Source organism: Oncorhynchus mykiss, chromosome 8 (assembly GCF_013265735.2).
Source record: "Oncorhynchus mykiss isolate Arlee chromosome 8, USDA_OmykA_1.1, whole genome shotgun sequence".
Classification (NCBI taxonomy): domain Eukaryota; kingdom Metazoa; phylum Chordata; class Actinopteri; order Salmoniformes; family Salmonidae; genus Oncorhynchus; species Oncorhynchus mykiss.
Genome location: NC_048572.1, coordinates 65,588,886 through 65,602,443, shown reverse-complemented (window position 1 = coordinate 65,602,443; position 13,558 = coordinate 65,588,886). Strand labels below are relative to the sequence as shown.

The window sequence follows — 13,558 nt, the reverse complement described above, 5'->3', positions numbered from 1 at the left end:
ATACGTTTTACATTCTTCTCTATATGATCACTAGATAAGTAAATAAAAAGGTCTTACCATGCCAAGTATACCAGGTTGACACTCTCTGAAGAGCAAAGTTATGCAATCAACACTGTTTGATAGTGCCCAAGCTCTCAAAACATCAGAAGTAGCAACTTCTCATTTTGCCCACAGAATACTGGTAGTGTTTTTCTAAAGAGATGCATTGTTTGAAGCAGAAGGAAGGGAAGTTACAATTGCAATCACAGTCATGTCACAAGGTGAATTTAGTTTATATTTAGTGATGAAATGAATCCATAAGCTTTGTTTAAACACATTTTATTCATATACTCCATGTCTATACATTACCTCTTACTAGTGAAAGGAAGAAACCAACATCTCTCAAAGGTTCTCTTTGATATCATATAATTTATAGCCTACATTAACAACTAAGGCGTACAAACACACACGTTCCATTCAACAGTTCAGACTGCAATTGGCATTATCTGTAGAAATCCGTTAACTCTTATTAGGTTTACCATTCAAGTCTTCCGTATCAAATGAAAAGGGCTGGTCGTAACCCATGAGGTGGTTATAGTCATGAGGAAGTGGGAACAGCATCGGATTCACAAGCATTGACTTCTTGTCGGCATAGAACGTGGTGAACATTTTGCTGACACCCGGTATCTTGACCTCACTCTGACGGAACACAGTCTTTTTCTCCATCAGAAGGATGTTGTAGGTGACAGCTGTGTACGTGTCAGTGTCATGGTTGTGGTACAGGCGAACCACATAGCCTTTGGTGATGATGTGGAGGAGGATGGGAGTCAGGAATGTGAAAAAACCAATGACACCACAGAAGGCCCCCTTCAGGACAAGACTCTGAACGCTGATGCCAGTCTTCAAAAGAATGTAGGGCATCATACACAGGCTGGCCCCGCTACTGGTGTAAGAGAACATCTTCACACCTGCAACAGACAAAAAATAAAATTCTTGTTTAGGCCTAGTTATTCAATGATGATAACAATGTTGATGATGAGGAGACGATCATGAGAGATTGTTTATGGTGATTAAAGTAATACCTCGGACAGAATTGCCGAGGTTCCCTGAATAGATGAGCGTCCCCTCCTCAGAGTGGTTTGTGGAAGATGTAGAGAAGCAGCAGGCCATCCGTAGTACAGAGGCTGGCTGTACCTGGGCAGAGACAGACAAATGAGAAACTAGGCCATTTCTTTCCATACAATGCCTTTAACTGCTACAATTAGACCAGAACAAATAATATATCATTTTAAAAAGAACCTGGTCCAATTCTTAATTACCTTTCAGATGAGATTTTACAGAGTGTGATCAAATATGTCATAACGCAATTTGCCATGGGGGTTGTATAGATTAATTGAATCTAACGCACTTTCAAAAGTTAATGAACTTGCACAACCAGGCCAGTGCAGATCATGCCTGACCACACCGCTCGAATATTGATTTTGTCCATCCACACCAGATGCGGTCAGGACACGCTGGTTGAAATATCAAAATTAACTCTGAACCAACTATATTAATTTGGGGACAGGTTGAAAAGCATTAAACATTTAAGGCAATTTAACTAGCTAGCTTGCTGTTGCTAGCTAATTTGTCCTGGGATAGAAATATTGGGTTGTTATTTTACCTGAAATGCACAAGGTCCTCTACTCCGACAATTAATCCACAACTAAAAGGGTAAACTTAGTTCATTTCTAGGAATCTCAACTCCTTCAGGATTCTTCTGACTTTATATGGCGGTTGGCAACCAACTTTAAGGTGCATTACCACCACCAACTGGCCTGGATGTGGACTTCAGTTCGTCTTTCAATCACCCGCGTGGGTATATGCTCCTAAAAACCAATGAGGAGATGGGAGAGGCCAGACTTGCAGTGCATCACAAATATAACCAATGATTGAATAACATGCTGACCACACCGCTATCGTCAGATGCACGTTGCAAAATAAATGTACACATACATGCTATTCAATCATTGCGTGCACACGACAGAAAGCATGGCATGGCCAAGTGCTAAAATAAAAATAGGTCCTATTTGTGATGCTGAACTGCAAGTCCGGCCTCTCCAATCTCCTCATTGGCTTTTATGAAATAAGTGTTAATTCAATATTGTTGTAATTGTCATTACAAATAAATTTTTTCCCTTTCTAAATCGGACGATTAATCGGTATCGGCTTTTTTTTGGATCCTCCAATAATAGGTATCGGTGTTGAAAAATCATAATCGGTCGACCTCTAGTTGTAATGCACCTTAAAGCTGTTTGCCAACGCCAAATAAAGTCCAAAGTAAAAATAGAAGCCTGAGGAAGGAGGAGAGATGACGATAAAGGAATTCAGTTTACTGTTTAATCTGTGGAATATTGTCAGAGTAGAGGACCTTGTGCATTTCAGGTAAAATAACAACCCAATGTTTATATCCCAGGACAAATTTGCTAGCAAGCTAAATTGCCATCAAAGTTGAATGCTTTTCGACCTGTCCTCAAATTATTATAATTGGTTCAGAGTTTTGTTTGATATTTTAACATGCATGTGCTGATCGTGTCTGGTGTGGCTGTACAAAAACAACATGCGCGCGCCCGGTTTGGTCAGGAGCATGTAAATCATACATAGCTAATGTATCGAGTGTAGAACTATCGAACGCAGAGCCACTAGGCTAGCTAGTTAGCTAACATTGCTTCTTTCAGCCAAAATAAACTTACGTAACTAGCATAATAGGGCATATTATATCCCAGGATTGGAAGTATAACTATCTACCAGACAAGTGAGGACAAAATAAAGCCAAATACCTTTTTAGCCGCATCATTGAGAAACGACCTTTTGGCAGCGTGATACAAACACCCTTCGGTCTTCATTGGCAGCCTTCTACACGCGTGAGTAGCAGGCCTCCCATTTCGGAGGGCAACAAATTGTATACTAAACGTTTGAGAAATAGCAGTACGTAATCCACGTGCAAAGTAATGCTGAAACATTATACAATCATAAATTTAAGCCACTTTAGTAGCTTCTTTGCTAACAGCATGCACAACAGCACTGTTATTAACCCCCGCCCCTTTCTTCTTCTGTGGCAGTGGTAAGCACAGGATTCTTCTTTGAGGTTTATTGGCAGACTGCACTAATACGGTGTATTGCTGCCACCTACTGTACGGGTTAGAAAGAATACTACAAAAGCAAAATATGTTTTGGATGAACAAATTCATGCTAATTACCCCCCCCCCCCCCCAAAAAAACTAAACAAATTCACAATACTACCCTGAATTTTAAAAAAAATGTACTATTCAGATCCCTACACAGTCTCAACAACCTGGGAGGGGGAACCTCTTCATTCAGTACTCCCTGTTACATTTCGCCTGTAAAGTCCTGGAGATCCAGAAATCGATTTGTTGCCTTCACAATGATGTCTAGCTTCTTTTATGTTTTCTAAGTTTAACTAGTGCAATTTATCACTAGCGCTATAAACACAACAAAGTCCACCTTCTTCACTATTAGTGTGTCGGGATCCTTCTCCTGCATGGCATTCACTGCAGACTGTGGGACATCCACTACCATCTCCTCTCTACTCACTCCTTCAGCTATTTTCACTGCCTCCACATAGAAGACCTGCTGGTTGGCCTGATCCTAGCTACTGCGACCTCCTTCATCCGTACAGGGAACACTGGGAACTCGGGAATGTGATTCCCATGACAATTATAACAACATGCTTCATCTGACTCTTCAACTAGTACATATTTTTTTTCCTTCGACAAACACTTTCCACATGTCCAAACTTTTTACAATTTTAACACTGCTGCGGCTTCTGTACATACTGTCTCACCGCATAAATCAAATCAAATCAAATTGTATTTGTCACATGCGCCGAATTCAACAGGTGTAGTAGACCTTACAGTGAAATGCTTACTTACAAGCCCTTAACCTACAATGCAGCTTTAAGAAAAATACCTTTAAAAAAAAAAATAAAAGTAACAAATAATTGAAGAGCAGCAGTAAAATATCAACATCGAGGCTAAATACAGGGGGTACTGGTACAGAGTCAATGTGTGGGGGCACCGGTTAGTCGAGGTAATTGAGGTAATATGTACATGTAAGTAGAGTTGTTAAAGTGACTATGCATAGATAATAACAGAGAGTAGCAGCAGCGTAAAAGGGGGCAATGCAAATAATCTGGGTAGCTATTTTATTAGATGTTCAGGAGCCTTAAGGCTTGGGGGTAGAAGCAGACCAACTGATGTAACCCATCAGGATGCTCTCAATATTGCAGCTGTAGAACCGTTTGAGGATCTGAGGACCCATGCAAATCTTTTCAGTCTCCTGAGGGGGAATAGGTTTTGTCGTGCCTGCCCTATTCACGACTGTCATGGTGTGCTTGTACCATGTTAGTTTGTTGGTGATGTGGACGCCAAGGAACTTGAAGCTCTCAACCTGCTCCACTACAGCCCCGTCGAAGAGAATGGGGGCGTGCTCGGTCCTCCTTTTCCTGTAGTCCACAATTATCTCCTTTGTCTTGATCACGTTGAGGGAGAGGTTGTTGTTCTTGCACCACACGGTCAGGTCTCTGACCTCCTCCCTATAGGCTGACTCATTGTTGTCAGTGATCAGGCCTACCACTGTTGTGTCATCAGCAAACTTAATGATGGTGTTGGACTGGCCATTCAGTCATGAGTGAACAGAGAGTACAGGAAGGGACTGAGCATGCACCCCTGAGGGGCCCCCGTGTTGAGGATCAGCATGGCGAATGTGTTGTTACCTACCCTTACCACCTGGGGGCGGCATGTCAGGAAGTCCAGGATCCAGTTGCAGAGGGAGGTGTTTAGTCCCAGGGTCCTTAGCTTAGTGATGAGCTTTGAGGGCACTATGGTGTTGAGCGCTGAGCTCTAGTCAATGAATAGCATTCTCGCGTAGGTGTTCCTTTTGTCCAGGTGTGAAAGGGCAGTGTGGAGTGCAATAGAGATAGCATAATCTGTGGATCTGTTGGGGCGGTATGCGAATTGGAGTGGGTCTAGGGTTTCTGGGATAATGGTGTTGATGTGAGCCATGACTAGCCTTTCAAAGCATTTCATTGCCTCAGACGTGAGTGCTACGGGTCAGTAGTCATTTAGGCAGGTTACCTTCGCTTCCTTTGGCTCAGGGACTATGGTGGTCTGCTTGAAACATGTTGGTATTACAGACTCAGACAGGGAGAGGTTGAAAATGTCAGTGAAGACACTTGCCAGTTGGTCAGCACATCCATTATCTTTCATCTCTCTGTGTTTCATAAATTTCCTTCAATTCGCTAGAGGCAGTCAGCAATAAGCATCCGAGCGAGCGAAACAGCGCCCATCTGTCTCTATGTGTAGGCCATCTGTCTGATGCTGTCTGGTCCAAACGAGTATGACATTGTTGCCGGATGTAGCATTGAAGGCAAGAGAAGCCAGCGAGCATCTGGCCTCCCTTGACAAAAAAATAATATTACAAATTTGCCTATCAGCGTTGACCTAAACTGAGCGAGATCAACTGTGAATGATCCTGGCGTACCAAAAAATGTGTCAAGGGAAACCAGCTTGGATTTGGCATCACTCCTATCAAATCCCATTGAGTGCATAAGTCATTGACAGAAAAACTTTAATTGTTGCATCTCATTGTGCCGTTGTCCTCCGGTGGCTAGCTAGCCAGCTTGCTAAAATTGGCCCTTTCCTAAATTAGCCATGGAAGTAGATAGGGATTGTCACTTGTGGTTTTACTTAATTCTCCGTACTGGCCAATGATTATAACGGTGATGCTGATCCAACCATTAATTCATACATTGTTTTGCCCCTGGTCTGAGAGGATGTAAGTTCAATATGTAGCTAGATGTAGAAGGCTATTGTTAACTAGCTAACGTTGCTCATGAATGGAGGTTAGGCTAGTGAGCAAGCATTTAGCCAGGTAGCCTAGGACCACATAAAATTCAAGCTCGTACTGTATGACAGAGTGATAGACCGTTTCAGCAACATGAAAGAGATGAGGATGGCATTGGCATTTCTCTACAAGTAGGGTGAGTGAACATGTTTTTCAACCTGCACGCACGCACGCACACTCACACACACACACAAATCAGAACCATGGACAGCCACATCATATTTATCTTACGTTGATTGGACTAAATTGTTTTGGGGATCTTTTGTTACTGTATTAGACTAAGCAGAGGTGACTTGATGATGTTGAAATGTTGAAGTTGAAAGGATTGTTGAATAGGGGAGGCAGCTCCTGTTTTCTTTGCGACGTTTGGTAACTCTCTTCTCTCTCTCTTCTAAATCAATAGTTGTTTAGTGGTCCGAAAATGTCGTAAACATGAACTTTCTTGACCATGCGGTAGGTCCTGTAACTGTCTCTTACTGTACATGCAATATGCTTTGTGAACTTCACTGGACAATGGTAGCTATCCGGTTTTGTGATAAAACAAAGGTGTGGTTGATTTTATTCTGCCACTGTGTCTTCTTATTGTCTCTGCCTTTAGGCCTCTATATCACGGTCTCAAGACATATGAATTAACTGGTTAGAGAGCAAACAACTCAATTATCACAATAAATAGGTTGTAATATGGAGGGGGGGTGGGGGGGGGGGGGCTTGGCTTTATCCCTAAACCTCACAGCCTTTATGTCTAGCGAGACACCGGAGGTTACACCTTTAACTGGTGCCCAAATTTGAAAATCATAGCTTTCCACATCTTACGTCAATATCTTGTTGAGCCACAGAGCTTTCTCCTTTTGCACTTTTGACACACACAAAAGCAACCTCATACTGCTCCTGGTCACTCTAACCAATTCCACTTTACCCAATTCCTCCTTCTCCATCTTCTTCGAGACCGCAAACAAGGCACCCCAAAAAACTTGTTTACGCACAGGATTTCCTGAATGAAGCAGCAATATGAGAGATACTGGATATAATGACGAGATGCTTATGACTCCGCCCTAACAATATTCTTCTTCATTGTGTGCTTTTCCGACAGACTAGATGATTTGTTGCGAAGAGCAAACTGTTCGGGTGACTCTGTACTGGCCTACTACTCACAGGGATCCTCTCAGGCTCCCTCACCCTTTTCACACCATCCTCAACTTTCCTCACTGCCTCAGCATATGACACTTTGCTCACTGCTTTCACCCTGAAAACTTCAACCTGTCTCACTCACACAGGACATTTCTGATCCCCAGCAACAAGGCCACCCCCACAATTGAAACACTACACTTCTTCCACCGAAACTATACACTTCTTTGTATCATGCCCCCCTGCACACTTCTAACACAACAGAATCTCCCACCTACATATTTCTGCAACATGACCATAAACTTGGCATCTGAAACACGGTAGTGGGTTTGGAACAAAAGCTCTCATGGGATAACTTATATACCCTAGCATGACTTTATCCTGCAAAACTAGAAGGACAGACAGGGTCTCCTTAGTCTCCCATGCATCACAGACACCCGGGGATCCTAAACTTCAGTCGATCCACCTCAACTCAACACCACCCCAGTTATTACTCCTTTCAGTGGCGCTCTGCTCCGGAGAGCAAAGCAAGACACCGCTCTCGGTCCGATTCGCGAATTGCGTAGTGCTTTCTCCCTCAGGGCAGCAGACACACAAAAAATCTTGACAAGTCCACTTATGGGTACTTTGACAGAATTCAACTCCTTCTTCACCCAGCCTGATACCACAGACGGAACCGACCAGAGTCATCTCAGGCATTTTCCTGATCATTGGGGTGAGGTTTGGAAGCCTTCAACTCACCTGATGACGCATGTTGGTATACAGCAGAGGTAAATCTGGGTCTTCCTTTCCTGTGGCGATCCTCATCATAGCGCTTGATGGTTTTTGCGACTGCACTTGAAGAGACTTTTAAAGTTCTTGAAATGTTCCGCATTGACTGGCCTTCATGTCTTAAAGTAATGATGGACTGTTGTTTCTCTTTGCTTATTTGAGCTGCTCTTTCCATAATATGGACTTGGTCTTTTACCAAATAGGGCTTTCTTCTGTATACCACCTCTACAGTACCTTGTCACAACACAACTGATTGGCTCAGACACATTAAGAAGGAAAGAAATTCCTAAAATGTACTTTTAACAACACCTGTTAATTGAAATGCATTCCGTGTGACTACCTCATGAATCTGGTTGAGAGAATACCAAGAGTGTGCAAAGCTGTCATCAAGGCAAAGGGTGGCCACTGAAGAATCTCAAATATAAAATATATTTTGATTTGTTGAACACTTTTTGGTTACTACATGATTCCATATATGTTATTGTATAGTTTTGATGTCTTTACTATTATTTTACAATGTAGAAAATAGTAAAAATAAAGAAAAACCCTGGATTGAGTAGGTGTAACTTTTGACTGTGTCATGACGTGGCCCTCTTTGGATATAGCAAGCACCAACTCTCTCTCACCACATCTCTCTTCCCCCTACACCCAGGCTCTGTTATCTCAGGTTGTAAATTCCTGGAGACTCTCTCCCTCATGCAGTATAGAGAGAGAGGGTTCACAGTAGAACAAAGGAACTTCTTCTACATCACAGAACTTGAGAACTGAACATTGTCCATGTTTTGTTAGAAGGCGTAAACGGTCGGTGGAGAATCCAGCTACGACCAGTCCATTTTGTTTTATGATTGTGAACTCAGGAAATACAATACAGCCACATTACCATAACTCTGCTTATACAGGAGCCTCCGTTCTGAGGCTTGCATCTAATTATTGTATAAAATGAATGAGTAAAGATGAAACTATTTTTGAAATTGTGCAATGTGATTTTAAACCGTTAATGTGAGATAATTGTATTTCTGTTTAAAGTTTCACTAAGTCATTGGGCCACCCCCATGAGCACAGACATCAATCTGGCGTCATGGGACAGCCTTTTCTGCTGTTCTGAATCAAACCCCCACCTAGAGAAGCCCACTTCAGACCATGCGTACCTCGATTACCAAGAGGTCTAAGGTTTGAGTAGAGACCATGCAATCCTCGGTCATCTGAGGGAGCTAATGTTGTAACGACTGTTGAACCACGTGGAGCATTGGCTACACTGGTGGAAATGGTTCAACTCTGAGACTATTGATACCGACAGAATAAGAGCAAATCTTCGATACTAATTACTAGTCTGCAGCTAGAATTTATGTTGACCTGGAATGCGAAGACCGACAACCTGCCGAAACATCTATCTACAATAACATTTCTGAATGGGACTCTGAAGTATCCATTCTAACCACGAAAGACTCCAGGGACGCAAAGAGAAGTTCAGATGAACTTTTCAACAGAAAGACTGATGATTCCAACAGAGATCACGACGACACACTGAGCGTAAATATACAGTGCCTTGCGAAAGTATTCGGCCCCCTTGAACTTTGCGACCTTTTGCCACATTTCAGGCTTCAAACATAAAGATATAAAACTGTATTTTTTTGTGAAGAATCAACAACAAGTGGGACACAATCATGAAGTGGAACGACATTTATTGGATATTTCAAACTTTTTTAACAAATCAAAAACTGAAAACTTGGGCGTGCAAAATTATTCAGCCCCTTTACTTTCAGTGCAGCAAACTCTCTCCAGAAGTTCAGTGAGGATCTCTGAATGATCCAATGTTGACCTAAATGACTAATGATGATAAATACAATCCACCTGTGTGTAATCAAGTCTCCGTATAAATGCACCTGCACTGTGATAGTCTCAGGGGTCCGTTAAAAGCGCAGAGAGCATCTTGAAGAACAAGGAACACCCCAGGTCCGAGATACTGTTGTGAAGAAGTTTAAAGCCGGATTTGGATACAAAAAGATTTCCCAAGCTTTAAACATCCCAAGGAGCACTGTGCAAGCGATAATATTGAAATGGAAGGAGTATCAGACCACTGCAAATCTACCAAGACCTGGCCGTCCCTCTAAACTTTCAGCTCATACAAGGAGAAGACTGATCAGAGATGCAGCCAAGAGGCCCATGATCACTCTGGATGAACTGCAGAGATCTACAGCTGAGGTGGGAGACTCTGTCCATAGGACAACAATCAGTCATATATTGCACAAATCTGGCCTTTATGGAAGAGTGGCAAGAAGAAAGACATTTCTTAAAGATATCCATAAAAAGTGTTGGTAAAAGTTTGCCACAAGCCACCTGGGAGACACACCAAATGTGGAAGAAGGTGCTCTGGTCAGATGAAACCAAAATGTAACTTTTTGGCAACAATGCAAAACGTTATGTTTGGCGTAAAAGCAACACACCATCCCCACTGTCAAACATGGTGGTGGCAGCATCATGGTTTGGGCCTGCTTTTCTTCAGCAGGGACAGGGAAGATGGTTCAAATTGATGGGAAGATGGATGGAGCCAAATACAGGACCATTCTGGAAGAAAACCTGATGGAGTCTGCAAAAGACCTGAGACTGGGACGGAGATTTGTCTTCCAACAAGACAATGATTCAAAACATAAAGCAAAATCTACAATGGAATGGTTCAAAAATAAACATATCCAGGTGTTAGAATGGCCAAGTCAAAGTCCAGACCTGAATCCAATCGAGAATCTGTGGAAAGAACTGAAAACTGCTGTTCACAAATGCTCTCCATCCAACCTCACTGAGCTCGAGCGGTTGTTGCAAGGAGAAATGGGAAAAAATTTCAGTCTCTCGATGTGCAAAACTGATAGAGACATACCCCAAGCGACTTACAGCTGTAATCGCAGCAAAAGGTGGCGCTACAAAGTATTAACTTAATAAGGGGGCTGAATAATTTTGCACGCCCAATTTTTCAGTTTTTGATTTGTTAAAAAAGTTTGAAATATCCAATAAATGTCGTTCCACTTCATGATTGTGTCCCACTTGTTGTTGATTCTTCACAAAAAAATAAAGTTTTATATCTTTATGTTTGAAGCCTGAAATGTGTCAAAAGGTCGCAAAGTTCAAGGGGGCCGAATACTTTCGCAAGGCACTGTATATATTGATTGCAATTATTCCCGAATGAGTGAGCGTTCATGTGCAAAGGATTGGCATTTCAATTAATATAATTATCAACTGTGTAGTGTCTTTTGTCTATCGCGCCCTTCAGTCCCTTTGTCTACCAAGCCGTCATACCAGTTTAACCCACTAGGGCACATCCCCTATCATCCCCTACCTTGTAACCATATCTACTTTGTTTGTTTGTTTGTTATGCATTTCTGTGATTATTTAGTTAGTTAGTAAATAAATGATTAAGATAATTGATGAATGGATGATTTATAGTAAAGACTGGGTTCGTGCAGATAACCAACGATTTACAACGTTCGGAATGAGACTAACGTGAGGTAAAGAATGATTAATTAATTAGAAGACTAATTGATCAGATATTAAAACATCTGAAAAGTTATATTAGGAAAATTATAACTTTGTAATCTGAATATTTTCCTTGGTGCCCCGACTTCCTAGTTAATTACATTTACATGATTAGTTTAATCACGTAATAATAATTACAGAGAATTGATTTGATAAAATAAGTCTTCACTTTAATGATGCCAAAGACTGGTATTGTCTAGTAGTAAAGGCCAAATTAAATATTTTATCCCCAAAAATATGTCTTTTTTTTATTTTTTATACCTAAAGGGTTGTAATATTCATCAGGAAATAGCTCAATTATCCATGGTATGACAATCCATATGTTAGCTTGGTACCATTTATGCAGCAAGACAATGATCCAAAACACACAATCAAGTCTACTGTACATGAAAATGGTTAAAAAGCAACACATTTAAAGTTTTGGAATAGCCTAGTCAAAGTCCAGACCTAATCCCAATTGAAATGTTGTGACAGGACTTGAACAGTTAAAACAGTTCTGCATGCAAGAAAGGTAACATTCAGTATCAAAAATATACAAAAATAGAGAAAATCTGAAAGTGGACAAATACTTTATTACGTATTTGTCACCAATTACTATTCAAAAATTCTTTATTCATAAAAAACTAAAAATAATAATATCTTTCACCTAATCAAATCAAATCAAATCAAATGTATTTATATAGCCCTTCGTACATCAGCTGATATCTCAAAGTGCTGTACAGAAACCCAGCCTAAAACCCCAAACAGCAAGCAATGCAGGTGTAGAAGCACGGTGGCTAGGAAAAACTCCCTAGAAAGGCCAAAACCTAGGAAGAAACCTAGAGAGGAACCAGGCTATGTGGGGTGGCCAGTCCTCTTCTGGCTGTGCCGGGTGGAGATTATAACAAAACATGGTCAAGATGTTCAAATGTTCATAAATGACCAGCATGGTCGAATAATAATAAGGTAGAATAGTTGTAACTGGAGCAGCAGCACAGTCAGGTGGACTGGGGACAGCAAGGAGTCATCATGTCAGGTATTCCTGGGGCATGGTCCTAGGGCTCAGGTCCTCCGAGAGAGAGAAAGAAAGAGAGAATTAGAGAGAGCATATGTGGGATGGCCAGTCCTCTTCTGGCTGTGCCGGGTGGAGATTATAACAGAACATGGCCAAGATGTTCAAATGTTCATAAATGACCAGCATGGTCAAATAATAATAAGGCAGAACAGTTGAAACTGGAGCAGCAGCACAGCCAGGTGGACTGGGGACAGCAAGGAGTCATCATGTCAGGTAGTCCTGGGGCATGGTCCTAGGGCTCAGGTCGTCCGAGAGAGAGAAAGAGAGAAGGAGAGAATTAGAGAACGCACACTTAGATTCACACAGGACACCAAATAGGCCACCTAATGGTGGTGCTCAAAACATGCGCAAATTTCCATAGGAACCCAGCCCTAAAAGCGCAGGGCTTGTGCAACGTGCCATGCCTTTTATTTTTTTCTTACAGGAATGATATACATATGAGGAGAAAGCTGAAGTAACTTTTTCACTGATATAATCAGATCTCATGTCTGATTCCCAGCTTGTCCACTAGGTAGTACCTCACTGTGCGAAAATGTCTAAAATGAGTTTTAATTACTGAAATCTTAACTCGAGCTCTAGGGTCATTTTATCATGTTTTTTGTTTGCGGGGGCATTCTTATGACATTGCCAGCAGTACGATTTTAGCTCGATATGATATGTCACTTTCTATTTTCTGACTGAAATTGACGGAGTGAGTACTAGGAAAGCTCTGCGGGCCTGGGCAACCGATCAGAGTTTCATAGAAACATAATTACCACTTTTGGGAAGGAAAATGATTTCACTCACATTGTAATTATTTATAGGTCATATTTCATAGAAATTTGGAAATACTGGACAGTTACTTTAAAGGCTGACTTTGGTCAAAATGCTAAAATAATGGCTTTAAACTGATCAATGCAACATCATACCAGGTAGTTGGTAGTTTAACCTTGTAGTGTTTTCAGTAGTTAAAAACGTTTTACCATGTAGCGGTGTAACTAACTACTAGAACTACACACTACTTTTCTTTGCGGAAATAAAATATGGGTGAAGCAGGCATTTTCAGATCTGCCCAATTCTCATTTGAAACATTGTTTTTGTGTTTAAAGGTGCTACATGTAGAATGTCTCACCCATGTGGAAGCTAGGTGAATTGCAACAACACTTAAAGCCGATTTATGGTCATTCTGGCGTCTGCATTGGCCGTACAGCTTTTAGATGT

General features: G+C 41.4%; 1 protein-coding gene across 1 annotated transcript; it reads right to left on the bottom strand.

Moving 5' to 3' along the window:
- Nucleotides 1–302: 302 nt before the first annotated feature.
- Nucleotides 303–3,113, bottom strand: LOC110530360 (transmembrane protein 70, mitochondrial). Its single transcript, XM_021613348.2, has 3 exons — nucleotides 2,799–3,113; nucleotides 1,062–1,173; nucleotides 303–947 (listed from the first exon to the last, which is right to left on the bottom strand). Exons 1-3 carry the CDS (start codon nucleotides 2,979–2,981, stop codon nucleotides 499–501), a joined length of 744 nt encoding a protein of 247 aa, XP_021469023.2. The 5' UTR covers nucleotides 2,982–3,113; the 3' UTR covers nucleotides 303–498.
- Nucleotides 3,114–13,558: the final 10,445 nt, after the last annotated feature.

Coding starts and splice junctions, on each gene's coding strand:
- LOC110530360 (XM_021613348.2), bottom strand. CDS start 2,981: ATGTTTCAGCATTACTTTGCACGTGGATTACGTACTGCTATTTCTCAA. Junction 1,174..2,798: donor TCAATGATGCGGCTAAAAAG/GTATTTGGCTTT, acceptor GTCTCTGCCCAG/GTACAGCCAGCCTCTGTACT. Junction 948..1,061: donor CCTCGGCAATTCTGTCCGAG/GTATTACTTTAA, acceptor TGTCTGTTGCAG/GTGTGAAGATGTTCTCTTAC.